A 17,719-nucleotide genomic window follows, 5' to 3' on the forward strand; every position below is an offset into this window, starting at 1 on the left:
TTATGTTTTGGGTTTTGATAATTGTTTTACTGTTGATAAAGGGTTAAGGTGGTGGAGTGGGAGTTATATAGAGAAGTTAACTGATTGTAATATTCAAAATTACCCAAGAAATTTTATTGGTATTGAAGTTGAAAATAGTAGACGGGGAAATAGAGACTAGCATATTTTATTGCTATCTGAAAGATAATCATAGAAGGAATTCTTGGAATTTAATTTGTCTTCTTTCAAGATGATTGAATTTACCATAGTGTATTGTGGGTGACTTTAATGACAATTTGTCACCATAAGAGAATAGAGGTAGAGCCGAGTAACCAAATTGGTTTATTAATGGTTTTCGGCAATCCGTTCTAGATGCGGGTCTGGTGGATTTTCCTATGCAAGTGTTTCCTTTTACTTGGTTTAAGAGTCTGGGTTTTGATAGAGCAGTTGAACAAAAGTTAGACCGAGCATGAGTGAATAATGATTGGTGTAACTTGTGTCCCTAAAGCAAAAGTCAATTTTTAACCGTTACTACATCAAATCATTATCCCATTCTCCTTTGTTGTGAAGCTAATAGAACGTCACATAGGAAAGACAACAATTTCAAGTTTAAAAATGTATGGTTGACTGAACTAGGTTTTAATGATTTTTTATTGGTCAATAGAAAAAGGTGCTAATAACAACATTGTGGATAGGCTCGAAGCGTGTGAAAAATCATGATGAAATTGAGTAAAAACAATTGTCCTACGTTGAGAAGAGAGATCGATAAGACTCGTATTAAGATTGAACAGGTTCATCAACATTTTAATCAAAGGAATATTAATTATTTTACAGCTCCCCGAAAGCGCACAAAATCTCTTCTTGTTAAAGATGATTTATATCAGTAACAAAAAGCAAAGGCACACTAGTATAAAGATGGAAATCTGAATACCCGATTTTATAATGCTGCAACAACTTCCAAAAATAAAGTTAATACTATAACAGCTTTAATATATTTGAATGGGGAAGTGAGTTCTTCGAATGTTGGTATGTGTAGAATTACGAAAGATTATGTTTTGGAAATTTTCCAAAAAGTTTCGAGTTCACGAGAGCAAGTTCTTCAGGCTTTGAGGTCTACCATCTCCAAAGAAGATAACGATATATTGACGGACACGTTTGCTATTGAGGAGTTTTAGGAGGCCATTTTTTCTATGCAGGCAGACAAGTGTCTAAATATGGATGGTTTTAATCAGGGTTTCCATCAACATTTCTGGGAGACTTGTGGTCCAAAGATTTTTAGTGCTTGTTGTTCTTGGCTGAATTATGGTGTTTTCCTAGCTAGTCTTAATAAAACTAATATTGCTTTAATTCCGAAAGGAGAAGTTCAGACTTCCATGAAGTGGAAACTGGTTGCACTTTGTAATGTGTTATACAAAGTGATATCTAAAGTTCTAGCTAATTGACTTAAACAAGTTCTAGATAAATGCATCTCTGAAAATCAATCGGCTTTTGTACCAGGTAGATCTATTCTTGACAATGCAATGACAGCTATTCAAGTGGTTCATTATATGAAGGCTAAAACGAGAGGTAAAGTTAGTGATGTTTATCTTAAACTTGATATCAGCAAAGCTTATGAATGAATTGGTTGAGATTATCTAAGGGATGTTTTATTGAAGACGAAGTTTAATAAAAAATGGATAGGATGGATCATGCTATGTGTGGAAATTGTGGGCTACTATATGATTTTGAATGGCAATAAGGTAGGACCCATTGTTCCAAGACGCGGTTTAAGAAAAGGTGACCCCTTGTCTCTGTATCTCTTTATTCTTTGTTCTGAAGGACTCTCGACTCTCATTAAGCAAAGTTTGTAAGCATGCTCCAATCACATCTCATATTTTGTTTGCTGGTGATTGTTTCCTTTTATTTCGACCTGAGGTGAATGAAGCAGATGTCTTTAAAAATATTCTTGCCATTTATAAAGAAGCATCAAACAATCCACTAATTTACAAAAGTCAAAAATATTTTGTAGCATAAATTTCACAAGCAATGTAAATGGAGAGATAACTAATATCCTGAGGGTTCAACATGTGAGGGAAAATGTGTATTTTCATGATGTCAAAACATTGTGAACTTGACTAAATTTATGTGGAAACAAAGGAATCAAGTGGATGCATTAAGGAAAGGCAATTTTGGGAAAATTCAGTCAACAGGTCGACGCACCAGCACTACAGGTCGACCTATTGGTGGACTTGAGAAAAATTCCATGTTGAGGCAGAATGCGTCGACGCATTGCCTGTTCAGGTCGACGCATGGCACTTTGAGGAAATCTCGGGTATGCGCACGCCGACCCTACAGGTCGACGCATGGAATTTTGGGGAAATCTCGGGTATGCGCACGTCGACCCTACAGGTCGACGCATGTGTCACATTTACTCCAAAAACAAGTGCAGAATTGCAACAGGTCGACCTACACAGATGGACAGGTTGACCTATCGCTAAAATTACTGGTTTTTTTGCTGATTTTAAGTGGCCAATGAAAAGGGTGTGGTATATATTGTCTTTGATCATTCTCAAGTAAAATAACAAGAAACGTGAAAGATATACTCAAGCTTCTTCTCATCTTCAACCTTTCGCTTATTGATCGAAAATCACACATAATAATCTTTTTCGATCGGAGTAAGGAACGTGCGTTGATAAGGTTCGACGGTAGACTATTGTCTTGTTCGAGTGAAGATTGTTGAGGGTGTTTCTTGTATAAAACCTTAGGGTTTTTCCTTCTACATCAAGGGTTTGATTTGAAGGTTTTTGACAATCGCTTCGCTTTGGGTTCGATTCAGCCGAGCATAAGGAAATGAGGGATTGTAGATTCGCTAATCAAATTTGCTACAACCGGAGGATTGAAAAAGGAAGGATCGGGGTCTTGATCGGTGAAGATCATTGACATTGACTTGGTTCTACTTGAATCAAGGGGAGGAAAGAATTGTATTCAATTTTACTGCATGTGTGTGGTTGGTGATTGGTAAACTCTTTCCTTGTTAAACATTTTGCAATCAAATAAAACTTTCCTAATTTCATTTGAAATTAGGGGCAGAGGTACTCCTACGAGGACGATAGAGGAACCGCCTTAACAAATCTCGTGTTCTTTATCGTCTTTAGTTTTATCTTTTCAATATTCGTTTTCTGTAAAAATTCATAGTTGAGCAAAAATTGAAGCTTGGTGAAAATTGCTCACCAAGTGTTCGATAAAAGTACACACTCAATTTTTCTTTAATTTGAGTTAAACAGTTCATTGCGAGTAAGACTCTTTTAAGTGTGTATGCTAGCCAATTGATAATTTCGTTAAAGCGAGTAATTAAAATTCATAGTTTTCATCCGTTTCGGTTATTGCACATATCCGGTCCCCGATAACTTGATCGTTCAAGACGATAGGTTTGATTATGGGGAATCACGTTTCAAAAGCTAAATTTTTCTTAAGTCGGAAAAAGGTGGTCTATTCACCCCCTCTAGACCATCCCTATCGTCTAACACAACAAGTTTTAGGAACAGGTAAGTATCTTGGTCTTCCGTCCATGATTAGAAGAAGTAGAAAAGTCGTGTTTCAGTTTATAGAGAAAAGAGTATGGAATAAGATTAATTCTTGGAGTAGCAAGTGTATTTCTCAAACGGGAAGGAAGACTCTTATTTACGTTTTTCTTCAATCTATTATTTCTTATTTCATGAGCATATTTTTACTGCCTTCATCATTAAGTGACAAAATTGAGAAAAATAATGAACTCCTTTTGGTGGGGGTTTAACAAGGTTCAAGCAAAGGGTATTCATTGATCATCTTGGGATCGTTTGTCTATGCATAAGAATGCTGGAGGTATGGGGTTCCAAAACCTAAGCGTCTTCAACTATGCTATGTTGGGTAAACAAGCTTGGAAGTTTATGACAAGTCTATGTAATATGATCACTCGGTTATTCTAAGCAAAATATTTTCCTGATTATGATTTTATTGAGTCATCTATTTGACATAAGCCCAGTTATGTGTGGCATAGTATTTGGAACTCTAAGTTTATTATGAGAGGAGGTTATAGGTGGAACATCAGATCGAAAGATTCTATTCTAGTTTGGGGGTCATAATTAGTTAAATATTCTAGTAATAGAGAACTTAAAGCTCTTTGAGTTGATGGTTTGGTTTTTTATGGGAAGTAATGGAATAAAAATTTGATACATACTCTTGTTGGAGTAGAAGAAGCAGTAGAAATGATTAAAATTCCTTTATGAGAAGCTGTTTGGGTTGGCAAAAGAGCGTGGAAGTTTGAAAAAAATTTGTGTACTCGGTTCATAGTGCCTATCGCTATTGTATAGAAAAGGCTATTGATACATCTCATCTCAAGGTTCAGGGGAATTGTGTGCCTACAAGAAAACATTTGATAGATAAAGGAATTCAATGTCAGAACTATTATGAAGTTTGTGGAGAAGGTTTAGAAGATGATAAGCACCTTGTCTTTAACTGTCCTAGAAGCATTGGGTGATGGGAGCTTGTTGGGTTATGACCTATAATTCAACAGATGGTGACCACTAATATTTCTTTCACATATATAATTTTCTCTCTTTTCCAAGTCCTAACTCAAGACAAGTAGACCTTGTTTTCGCTCATTATTTAGAGCAATTGGACGGGGTAGAAATAATTATATTTGGAATCACATTGAAAATTATGTAGAAACGATATGTGATCGTGTCTCTTACTTGCTTATCGGATGGAGAAATGCTCAACAACTCCAATTAAGAAATTCTTATCAATATGAAAATTCTTTGAACAACTCTGGGAGTAAACCTACAACAGGTCGTCTCAAATGTAATATATATGCTTCATTCTCTACGGTTTATAACAAGGTAGAAATAGGTGTATGTGTTTGAGATGAGGAGGGGTAGTTTATGGTAGCTCGAACAGAGTGTGTGTCACCTATTACCCAAACAATAAAAAGTGTAGCAATTAATGTGAATAGCCAACAACTGAATATTAGAGAGTTTGACGAGATTATCAAAAAATGCAAACACTCATTAACCCGTTATTTTATGAACTCTCATGTTATGTTCTTTAGGAGACAAATTAATGAAGTTACACATGCTACAATGGTGGCTCAATCTAATTTTCAAATGGCTCAATCTAATTTTCAAATTTTTATGATATTCCAACATGTATTTAATAATTTCTTTTTAATAATATGAATTAAAAAAATTTCCATCAAAACAAAATAATACATTTATTTTTTAAAATATAATTTTTTTTATCAAAACAAAATATAGAAGTTTAAAGTTATACACATACGATGTGTCAAAAGTTAATTCACACAATTTCAATACGTTAAAAACCAAAATATATAACACTCTAAAAATTATTTAAAAAGAGATTAATTGATATATATTTTCAGTGTAAAAAATTTTACATCATCATTGCATCACTGTTTAAATAAATTACTTTAATAACAATTAAAATAAAAATCAAATAATTTTAAGAGTTAAAATTCACAATTAAAATCTTAAAAAAACTAATTTCAAATTTATTCACCATATATTTTTTAATTAAAAAAAAAAGATTTACATACATGAACATGGACGGCATGAATAATAATTAATTAACTATTGAAAAAAAAGTACCAGTATTAATAAATGACCATATCTTAAAATTTATCACAGTAAGATATGCCAAATGTACAATAACGAGTTACATTATAATTAATAACACCATGTATTTCTCTGTCTTGTCACGCTTTTTTTAATTTAATTTAATTGAATTTACCACTGTCCGAAAATACGATTTTTATTTTTTCTTATAAATATATTTTCTTTTCTTTTCTTCTCTTCTCCGAGATCAACAACAACAACACCACCACTGCTCAGTTTTCAAACTCAGCAAAACATTCATATTTTTCTGATCCCTAATTTCCCTTCTCTGCTAAAACCCTAATTTCATTCATCCCAAATCGATTCTCGAATTCTTCAATTCTTCAAATTTTCAATTTTCGTTGTTGAGTTGAAAAAGTTGAAAGCTAGTGTGGCATTGGTGTAGTGGAAATTTGGATAGTGGTGGATTTGATTGGTGAAGTGTGTTTGGGGGAGTTTGAAATGAGGGATTTTGTGTGGGGGCAATGAGAGGGAGGTATGATCGTGAGGTTTTAGAGAGAAGATGAGTGGTGGTTCATTGGGGATTCGTTCTGCTAGTTATGGATCTTTGGAGAAGCAATTGCAGAATGGATTGTCGCCTATTCAAACGGGGAGGAAACAGGTTAAGATGGTTAAGGAGAAAGAGAGATTGTTTCATTGGATCTGTAAATTTGCTGGCAGGAAGAAGGTGGGAATGCTGTTTTTGTGTGTTATATCTGCTGCTGTTTTCGTCTGGGTTTTGTACGTTGGAAAAGGTTTCCTCTTTTCTTTCACTTTCTAATGTTTTCTAATGTTTTGGTTTTTAGTTGTTATCTGATTTTTTGATTGTTTTGTAGTTTGTGTACTCTAGTGGCTTTTTAGCTTTTAGGTGGTTTGTTACTTTAGAAAATTTCGTATGGGTTATGTCGTTTTTATATTCTTTTTGGTTTTCATTACCAGTATCCGGCCCACTGGATCGTCTGATTTGGTTCGGGGTCAATTTTGACATCAAGTGGTTCTGGATTAATGTGATTACTTATTAGATGTATTGGTGAATTTAGGAGTGTTTTGTTGGGGGAGATAGTTTTTTGTGATTCATGTATTGTTGTCGATTGCGGATCACGGGAAGTTGTGGTTTGTTTAAATTCTGTTGTGCAATGGTGCTATAGATGTTATTTGTAGATTGTGGAACAAGAGTGATTGGTTATGATTTTGTTATGCTGTAGGTGTTATATCTAATGGGACTGGATTTGTGTGATTCCAACTTTTGATTGATGTGATTACTGATTAGATTTATCCTTCATCTATCGAATTTAGGATTCATGCATTGTTGTCAATTGCAGATTGCAGAAAATAGAAGATAACTTGTTTTTTTTTTTTTGTGATTCATGCATTGTTGTCAATTGCAGATTGCAGAAAATAGTGTTTTTTTTTTGTGTGATTCATGCATTGTTGTCAATTGCAGATTGTAGAAAATCACATTTTCTTGTGATTCGTGCATTGTTTTCAATTGAGGATTGCAGAAAATAGTGGTTTGTTAAAATTCTGATGGGCAACGGTGCTATAATTGTTATTTGCTCTTTGCAAACCAAGAGCAATTTGTTAAAATTTCTATAGCTGCTACTTAACACCATTGGGTTCACGTGATTTCAACGTTTAATTTTTGTGGCATGGCTTGCTTTCAGGTGAGGATTCACAAGAGGGGAATGGTGTGCAAAACATCAGTGTGAATGAGAGTATGTCTATAAATGATTCTCCGTCTATCGTCTCCGCGGCAAAGGCCATTGCTAAAAATTTGCTGCTACCCCCAAGTTATTTTCTGGGTTATAATCTTCCTCCGGGGCATCCGTGTAATAGTTTTACACTCCCTCCACCACCAGCTGATAAAAAACGTACCGGGCCACGACGTAAGTTCTAGTGTTTTTTTTTACTACTTGATATCTCAGATGTATGTTACTTTGTTCTTAGTAATTCACAATAGTATCCTTCATCCTGATTGTTTCGTCAAATTTAGATAGCTCATGATAGCATGAAAGGCTTAGGCGATGCTTTGGATTACTTAATGTTATTGATATTGTTCCTTAACATATTGACATGTTCGCTTTTCAGCATGCCCGGTATGCTACCTTCCTGTGGATGAAGCCATCGGACTCATGCCAGAGTATCCCTCGCCGTCTCCAGTGCTTAAGAATTTAACATTTATCTATGAGGAAAATCTAAGCAGAGATGGAGAATTTGGTGGTTCGGACTTTGGTGGATATCCCACTTTGGCGCAAAGAAATGATTCTTTTGATATACGGGAGTCAATGTGTGTGCACTGCGGGTATGTGTTAGTTATTGTTAGATTATAGATTTGCCTATCTAAATATCTTTGTGCGTTAGAGAATAGTCTTTACTGCTATAGTTTGTCTGTCTCAGTAATGTAGGATGTTTCTCCTCCCCTTTTGCTCACATCTGTTCATTCTGCATCTTCATTGATGCATATATACATCATTCAGATTTGTTAGAGGAATTAAACCTGGCCGCAACACAGGATTTGACATGGATGAAGATGACCTCCTTGATATGGAGCAATGCCGTGGCATAGTTGTCGCGTCAGCCGTATTTGGTCTGTATTTTGCTGTTTCTACTTTCATTGAATTGCTTAATCTTGTACTTTCCTGATGAATTAAATCTTTTGTGTAGGAAATTTTGATGAGATAAATGAGCCAAAAAACGTAAGCGAGCATTCAAAGAACACTGTATGCTTCCTTATGTTTGTAGATGAAGAAACAGAAAAGTATTTGACGAGTTCTGGCAGGCTGGGAACCAGCAAGAAGATTGGTTTGTGGAGAATTATTGTTGCACGTAATCTTCCTTATACAGATGCAAGACGTACAGGGAAGGTCTGGATTATATGTCAGCAAGCATTGTCATGATATTACTGTGAACTAGATATTAGCATACATGCTGTTAGTAATATATGTTGCTGAGTTTTTTAATGATATGATCTTGTTGTCTCTCTGTAATCTACCTTGGAGTTTTCTTTAAGCCTTATCAACTGACCCTTAAACACGGAAAGGAAATGGAAAGGGGGAAAAAGACTTAGATCAATATACATAATATTGGCTAGATCCTCTGGTTTAGGCATTATGATGATTTTTTTTTAATTCAAAATATATACTTTTAGCTTTTAAGTATGAATTGGAATAGCAAAGTATCACTTGCTTTTTTTACTGTTCACCATGTTGTACTTTACTACTTCTATGTACTTGTAACTTACTAATTTTTCCACAGATTCCAAAGCTTCTACTGCATAGAATGGCTCCAAATGCCCGCTACTCTATATGGCTTGATGGAAAGCTTGAGCTTGTTGTTGATCCATATCAAATTCTTGAAAGGTATGTTTTAGTGTTGCTCATGTGAAAATTGTGATCCCATTTCACTCCTTCATTTGTATATCATCTGATATGAGCTTCAAATTTCTGTTTAACTCTACTGGAAATTGATACCATGCACTATTATAAGTTATAAGAGTTCTCCAATAGAAGTTTGACCTCTGCCTATAATGTGTGTTTTATTTCATTTCATTTTTCAATTTAGAATAACTAGTTTCGATTGATGAGAAAATTCAAAATACCCACTTGAAATACTAACTAGAATGGTGCTGTTTACTACCTCAGATGCATCAGGAGATGTCAAACTTTTTATATGCTTGTAGTATATGTCTCTTAGTTTTACCAAATACCAAGAATGGTTATTTGAGTATTCTTCATTCAGTTTCACAATTGTTCTATCTGTATTGTCTAGTCTTCATGATAGCCTAGAATTAAAAATGAAGAAAGAACTAAGCTTCTAGGCTTCGAGTGTTAACAGACTCCAGGGTAATGGGGTATAAAACAGTAGAATTGAGTTTAATTTTTTTGTCCTCTTTCATTCATATATGAAACGAATGAATTGCCATGTGACTCTTCATTAATACAGTAATGGTAACAATTTTAAAATCTTACTACTGAAATTGAAAAATCTAGAAGCAAATCTAAACGGAATCAAAATGACTTCTTGGTGGTTGGAACCTATGGCAGCTGGCAGAATAGCAATGTATCCCTTTTGCTCATGTCACATGTAATCCTTCATCCACAGAGGGCTTAAGTGAGCTTAGTGGTCCATTCTCACTTGTTGAGCTTTCTCCTTAGACATCTTTATGATTCTTTCAGTCAATATTATAATAGACTTCTTATTATGGGCAGTTATGGGAAGTGATCTTAGTTATGTGTAGCAGTTATGGGTTATGTGTAGTACTTATGTGTTACTGTTTTAAGAATAAATATAGAAAGGAAAAGAGAAAGTAGTTACATGTGTAATACACCTTATTCTTGTCCGATTTTCATTTAATCCCCCAACAGCATTCAAAGAACAGTTGCTCAATTGAGCTCGTAATAAACTACACTTGAGTCATTTACTCATTTATCGTCTTCCTAATCTTCCAGATACTAACTTATCCATTTTGACCCGAATGTAGAATTCCTCTCTGGGCTGACATAGCCGTGATTTCGTAAGAGTAGAAGCCCTGGCTTGGATACATGCTGCAGATAAGAATAGATTAAAAACCTTGATCTCACTTGCTCTTACTGTAAATTAGAATAATTAAGTATCTTCATGTCAATTGTGATGTTAGTCAGCTTTCCTCAACATTGATACTCATCATCAGGAGCTAGCATAAATGAAATTATCAATCATCACCTTTAAAGAACTTTCTTAGATCCATATTTTCTAGGATGATAGAGCTGATGTTTCTGATATACGTAAACGTGTAATGCCAGCAGCTTCTTGTGTTGCTTCATCTTTTAACTTTTCATATACCTATATATGCTGACTTTGTAATAGCTTTTTTTTTGCTCTGTCTGGATAGAAAACATATTTTGGCTCATAAATTACTCTGATCCTCAACTAGGTTTTTGTGGAGGACCAATGCAACTTTTGCAATATCCAAGCATTATAGACGCTTTGATGTATTTGTTGAGGCCGAAGCAAATAAAGCTGCTGCAAAGTATGATAATGCCTCCATTGACTTCCAGATCGATTTTTACAAAAACGAGGGACTGACTCCGTATTCGGAGGCCAAACTTCCTCTTATAAGTGGTAGGTTAAACTTTGTTTCCTTCTTGGATAAGACTCATCTTGTTCAACTTTGACTATTTTTCCCAACCTTGATAATGCTCAATTGCAGATGTTCCTGAGGGATGTGTAATAATACGAGAGCATATTCCTATTAGCAACCTCTTTACTTGTCTTTGGTTCGGCGAAGTTGACCGATTTACTTCTAGGGACCAGATTAGTTTCTCAACTGTCCGGGACAAATTTTTGTCGCGGGTGGATTTTCATTTTCACATGTTCTTGGATTGCGAAAGACGCAACTTCGTAGTTCAGGTAATTGTTTTATTTTGTTTGTATAAAATATCTCGGATGCGACGGTTCTGTCTTTGCAGAGAGACTTTTGTAGCCTTTTTTGGCTTATGAGAAGTGAGAATCCATATGCATCTGATTGATCTTTAATATCTGATTTTGCACCATTCTCTTGGATCGTCTCTAACTATAAGATTCTCTTACATAGCTGTAATCCAATCTTATTTTGTGCTTACAGAAATACCATAGGGGTGTATTAGGGCGGCTATCTGCGCCAGTGGTTGTTGCTCTCAACCCTCCACCGCCGCTCTTGTCTCCCCCTCCTCCACTGCATATGCTTGAAAATACACAAGAAAAAGTTATTCCAATAACTAGGAGAGGCCCTGGAAGGCGCGGAAAAGATAAAAGACCGGGTTCTAGGCGCCACCGCAAAGTTGCGGCCGGAAATAGAGACATTGAAGCAAATTAAAAGTTTTGTTTTGGGTGATTATATCATAAATTTTTGTTGTTGTTTTTTTCTTTTGGTATTCTACCTACGAAAATCATTCATTGCTGAGCTGAGGGAAAATGTGGAAGTAGAAGATGAATGTTGTATTGTTTCCACACGGACACTCTTATTCTTTATACTTTGTGCAATTGTCAAACGTTGTTGATTTTTTTGTTGTATATATATAATATAAAGTAAAATTTCAATAATTATCATAATGGTTGCTACTTATGATCATTCCATGCATGTATTTTGTGGTTCCATTTTTAGAAGGAAAGGTATAGCTGTCAAAATTTTACTCCAGTATAAAATATATTGATAATGATGTTTTCCCTCTTTTTGTTTGATTATTGATGATGTGAAAAATTAGTGTTGGTAATTTGTCGACGCATAGAGCTGTCAAAATGGGTTCGGTCCATCGGGCCGGCTCAAAAGTCGAACAATTTAGCATGGGTTGGGCCGTAAAATACCTTTAAAAAACACGACTCTGTCTTTTTGGACCAGCCTATCGGGCCTATGTTTTTAATGGACTGGGCTGGGCCAAACGGGCTTTGGGTTGACCTATTAAAAAAAAGATTTTGGTAAATTTTGGAGAAAAACGATTGAGATAAGATATGATTGCATAAATGTGTTTTCAAGTGATAAAGAAAAGTTAAAGAGGATGAAGATATATTTTCAAAATGATGTGATCAAGGAAATGATTGTGAGATGAAGAGAAAATTTGATAAGTATTGGTGATAAAAGTTACTTTGTTCTTTTACATGTAGGTTTTTGTGGTATATATATATATATATATATATATATATATATATATATATATATATATATATATATATATATATATATATATATATATATATATATATATATATATATATATATATATATATATAGGAAGCATATCAAGTGAGAGCATTTTTAAATGAGAGATGAGAGGAAGAAACATCAACCATTGGATTCATCATGAGAGAGAATGGTAATACATTGATGAGGCTATTAATTTCTCTCTCTTGATGATTCCAATGGTTGATATTTATTCCTCTCATCTCTCATTTAAAAATACTCTCACTTGATATGCTCCATATATATATATATATATATATATATATATATATATATATATATATATATATATATATATATATATATATATATATATATATATATATATAGGGAGCATATCAAATGAGAGCATTTTTAAATGAGAAATGAGAGGAATAAATATCAACCATTGGATTCATCAAGAGAGAGAAATTAATAGCCTCATTAATGTATTAACATTCTCTCTCATGATGAATCCAATGGTTGATATTTTTTCCTCTCATCTCTCATTTAAAAAATACTATCACTTGATATGCTCCCTCCCTAAATATATATATATATATATATATATATATATATATATATATATATATATATATATATATATATATATATATATATATATATATATATTAAACATCACTTATATATGCTTATGATGACTCTCTACTTATATTATGTTACATTTATCCATTACATTTTTTTTATAAAATTTAAACTATAATATTAAAATACGGGTTGGGGTGGCCCATCAGGCTGCACGGGCCTTTAAGAAATGGGTCGGACTTATTTTATGTAGCCCATTAAGTAATCGGGCCGGGCTTACCCATTTAAACATATTAGCCCATCGGGCTGAAGCGGGTTGGGTCGGGCCGAGCTTACCCATTTAAACATATTGGCCCACCCGACCGAAGTGGATTGGGTCGGACCGGCCCATTTGACAGCTCTACGTATGAGTATGAATATTACGGGATAACCAGGCTTGTGCATACGCTAGCATACCAAAGTTGAAGTTAACGAAGTTAGATAGAAGTTAGATAGGTGTAATTATAAGAATGAATGGAAAAATACATGTCTCGGTACATGAGCGAACTTATATAGGATGAGCGGTTAAAAGCACTTTTGTTTGGATTGATGTATAATGTGAGAGATCTTCTGATCAAATTCAACGACTGATGATGAGTGGATGGTTTGGATCTGGTGCGTGGTCTTTTGGAGAGGGACTTCTTAATCACCTCCATTCATGCATGGGTATTTTGGATTGAGCCTTTGGCATTGGGTCGTTTTTTATGGGTCGTCTGGCCGAGGCCAATCTTAGAACATCCCCTAAGTCCTTTGTGATGGAAATTCTGAGACCGACTTTAATGTAATCGAGCAGATACCTATCCTGGAGTCAGGACTGGAGATGTGTTGAGTAGGAGTAGGTAATCTTGGAAACATGCGCATTAAATGCTTGTCTTGTAATTGAAATGTTTCACGATTTATTTTCTCCATGTGACCCCAAGCTTTAGTAAACATAGGCGGTGCCTTAAGAGCACTCGAGTGCTATGATAGGATTTAGGCCAAATCTGGGTCGTTGGTCATGATAATGTGTCTTCCTCATTCCTTGGTCCTAGATTGTGGGGCAACATGCTACCAATATATACAAGATCAAATGACAAACCAGATTCTCTTGTTTTTTTCTTTGTTAAACCATTAATTTTCCCGCTTCTTCACTATTGTGTTTCACACAACGTTTTCCGCTATCCTTTTCTTCTAGTTTTTTCTTTCTCTATTTTGATGACGCTTTTCGTAGTTTGAGTGGTTCAACGTCTTCGTACATCAAACGTTGTGGTTCTTGAAGGTAATAATATCGATTTTTCTTTTTACACCTTTGTTTGTCATTCGCTAGGATTCTTGTTGCGGTTGTTATGGGAAACCCGAACGCTGACGACATTCCTCAATGGGAAAAATCCAGTCTTAAAGAAGTCGCCAAGGTTTTGCTTTCCCACCTTTTCCTTTAACTAATCCAAAGCTCGTAGATGATCTCAAGCGAGATCGAAAGGTCCAAACCTATATTAGGACACACCGACGTGCTTTTGATTATGATCAAACTGATAATGAAGTTATGTGATGGAGAGAATCACAATCATGTGTTCATACTTACGATCATTCTTTTTTATTTGTTGAAATTGAAGCGGGAATGAGTCGATTTAACCAATAGAATGATACGAAGTCCAAAAGTGAATATCGTCCATCGTGGATAGACTAGGTTACTTGGACACAATTTTCGTCTTCGTTGGTAAAGAGGTTTGGACAATGCTTTTACTGAGGTAGGTCTGTCTTCAGACTAGGGGGTTGATCTTAGAAAAATGATAAGAGATTGTGCAACAAATATTAGGGATGTGTTCTCCATTTCCACGAATGTTTTTTTTCCGGATATGGTTCAAACTTCCTTTCAACTACTTTGAGGTGGGGGTTCTCAACCATATGAGAATTTCCCCCTCGCAATTGCATCTTGTGAGCTGACTTACATCAAACTTTTTCAATATTGGTGTGAATATAAAGGTATTTGCCGACTCTGACACTCTTCTTTCACATTTTCAACATCCAACGTACCTCTGCCGATTCGAAGTGAGGTCAAGGTTTTCCCTCTCTTAGGCAACACAAAAAGATGTTCAAGGTATTTGTGAAAGTATTTGTGAGATCAGGCCTGGTGTACCCTCAAGGTGCAACAAACTAACCATGTTTTAGTGTCAAAACCATTTCTTGTTAGGGTCAGGTACGCATATTTATTTTCTCGGTGGCTTTGTGAGAGACACACCACATATTCACCCAAAACTTTAAGGTGATAGGTGTATGTGTCCTCTCACTTATAAAGTGCTCAACCTCCACTTTTATAAGCAATGTGGGACTAACCACTCACACTTGTACACAACAATCTCCTCCTCAAGTGTGATTCCATCCACTGTGCTCCCCCTTAAGCAGAAGCTATTTCATCCACATACATTTGTACTGCCGTTGCAGACACTAAAACGGAACACGCTGCCTGACCACCACATTATCCAAAAGACTTTTGATATAAGGAGCCATTCGCTTAATTGAACCAGGCTCTGATACCATTTGTTAGAACTAGGCACTTTTGTGAGAGACACACCATTTATTCACCCAAAATCTTAAGGTAATAGGTGAGTGGGTTCTCCCACTTATAAATGTTCAAGTCATCACATTCCTATCCAATGTGAGACTATTTTTCCACTTACTCACACTTGCATTATTATTCAAACAATAGTTTAGTGTTCACAAAAAGAAAGCATTGATTAGTCAGTGGAAGAAAGTTAATGAGTTGGATTAAGAAACGAATGGGGATGATTATCCCTTAATAAGCACACTTTGACCAATTAGAAAAAAGGGCGCAATTGGTTCTTCATTTGTATATTGCTTTCTTATATGGTAGATTAACAAGTTTTTAATAATCGAATTTGGATATGGATAATTCAAATAACCGGTTAATTTGAGCATCCATAACTCAGTCTGTGTAAAATTTATGGTTGTTTGAAGAAGATTCGTGGATTGATCCTATGTAAAAGTTCAAGTTGTTTGTAAGGTTGTTTGAGCTGATCCTATATAAAATCTTTAAGATTTTTTAGTGGAAATCTCAAGAGAAAACTCTTGGGAACTGGAGTAAGTTAAGTGGTTTAGGTCAAATCAAGATAAATGTTTAATGTGATATTTCTTTCCCTGGTTTCTTTTATTTGTGTTGTTTATTATTCCCGTTGCTTATTTCCCTGTCTATTCTCTTCTATATTATTGTGTTGCTTTATCTTTTTTTTAAGCAAAAGGGTACCAATAAAAAGCACTAGGGGTGCTATAAACCCAAGAATACAACAAGAGAAAAAAGAAGGGGACACAACCCCCCAACTAATTAACAAAAGACTAGCCTATGATCAATATACCAATCCCCCCAAGAACCATTACAAACCCCTTTATAAAACACTAATAACCACTCCCAAGAAATCAATTTGATCAAACACAAACCATCAAAAGAAGACAATACAAGGCTATTGAAAATAATATCATTCCTACATTTCCACACCACCCAACAAAAAATCAACCCAAAGAACCACCCAAAATCTAAAGAAAAGGCTGCTTTGCAAGAATCCTCCAACCAAAGAAGATGATCTAAAATAGAAGCATTCAGAGCAACATTAACCAACCGAAGCCAAATAAATAAATGATTCCACCATAAACTAGTTATCCCACAAGCAAGAAAGAGGTGATCTAAATTCTCTTCAACTTCTAAGCACAACAGACATTGCACAATACTATTGGTTACTAGAAAGCCACGTTTTGCCAACTCCATCTTCGTATGAAGCCTATTCCAAATCAACCTCCATCCAAAAAGATTCTAACATAAACGATTTTAAATCAAATTAAATTTATAAATTAATTTTTTGGAAATCTGAATAACACAATTTATCCCTCGTGTTTGGAGTTAGTTAGTCAACATAAACTTATTAGTGGAAATCTAGATGAATTTGAGAACGAAAACACACATAAAGAGAAAAAGAGAATGACGAAAAGTAGGAACCCTTCAAGAAGAAAGCAAACGACGAGGGAGAACAAGAGTGAAATGAGAAGGGAAAAAAATAGAGAAGTGAATCATTATAGTATATATAGGTTCACCCTCTTTAAAGATCAGAAGATGAACAAATAAAACTTCATCGGTTAAAAAACAAAGCCTCAAAGGATCGTATACCTACCATTGAATAAGTGCCATAATATCATAGATGACGTCATCTAAGCAATGAGGACATTTATGGTTTCTAGATAATAATCACACGAAGCCTTCGAAACGACATATGGTAGAGAGTAAATGCAGCATATCTCTAAAAGTTCCATTAAACCCTAACAAATTAAAAGGATAATATCAAAGATCAAGATATATGAGAGAGGTAAGGTTGAATGAAATATCCAAAAAAAAACTTAGGAGCACGTTGGCTGAGAGATCTCCATGGAGAGCGATCTAGATCACAAGCTACAACACGCTTCACTAGACCAAGCTTGGAGGCTATTGTTCATGTATAAGTTGTCGAATATATTTAATAGTCCAATAAGAACGTTGTTGACCCATGATGAAAAATACCTAATTTGATTCGTGAAAGTCAGAGATCATTGGATTACGGTAAGGTATCAACAAACCTCAATCACCCAAAATAGGCGCATCTAAAAGAAGTTTCAAGACCTCGTAAACACGCATGAGTCAGCCCCATAATTAAATTAAAAAAAAAAACTTATATTTAATTAACTTATTGAAAAATTATTGTATTTTTTAAAGATGGGAGAGTATTTCGATGTGATTACCGACGTTCATTCATGACAACGAGGGATTACAAAATTTACAAATATCCAATTTCCACCGTGAACTCTCCTGACGGCACCGCCACGTGTTATTCTCGCA

At 35.0% G+C, this 17,719-nt stretch overlaps 1 protein-coding gene across 1 annotated transcript; it reads left to right on the top strand.

Moving 5' to 3' along the window:
- Positions 1 to 5,781: 5,781 nt before the first annotated feature.
- Positions 5,782 to 11,669, top strand: LOC131637019 (probable hexosyltransferase MUCI70). The gene is made up of 9 exons (XM_058907585.1): positions 5,782 to 6,361; positions 7,271 to 7,492; positions 7,695 to 7,908; positions 8,084 to 8,193; positions 8,271 to 8,470; positions 8,862 to 8,965; positions 10,519 to 10,706; positions 10,795 to 10,994; positions 11,209 to 11,669. The coding sequence occupies exons 1-9, from the start codon at positions 6,130 to 6,132 to the stop codon at positions 11,437 to 11,439; spliced, it is 1,701 nt and encodes a 566-aa protein (XP_058763568.1). The 5' UTR covers positions 5,782 to 6,129; the 3' UTR covers positions 11,440 to 11,669.
- The last annotated feature ends 6,050 nt before the right edge of the window (positions 11,670 to 17,719 follow it).

This window comes from Vicia villosa, unplaced genomic scaffold, assembly GCF_029867415.1.
Source record: "Vicia villosa cultivar HV-30 ecotype Madison, WI unplaced genomic scaffold, Vvil1.0 ctg.001892F_1_1, whole genome shotgun sequence".
Taxonomy (NCBI): domain Eukaryota; kingdom Viridiplantae; phylum Streptophyta; class Magnoliopsida; order Fabales; family Fabaceae; genus Vicia; species Vicia villosa.

What these genes read in the sequence shown, in the direction of transcription:
- LOC131637019 (XM_058907585.1), top strand. Translation starts at nt 6,130, where the DNA reads ATGAGTGGTGGTTCATTGGGGATTCGTTCTGCTAGTTATGGATCTTTG. An exon ending in GGTTTTGTACGTTGGAAAAG is followed by an intron (nt 6,362 to 7,270) that starts GTTTCCTCTTTT and finishes GCTTGCTTTCAG; the next exon opens with GTGAGGATTCACAAGAGGGG. An exon ending in TCAATGTGTGTGCACTGCGG is followed by an intron (nt 7,909 to 8,083) that starts GTATGTGTTAGT and finishes TACATCATTCAG; the next exon opens with ATTTGTTAGAGGAATTAAAC.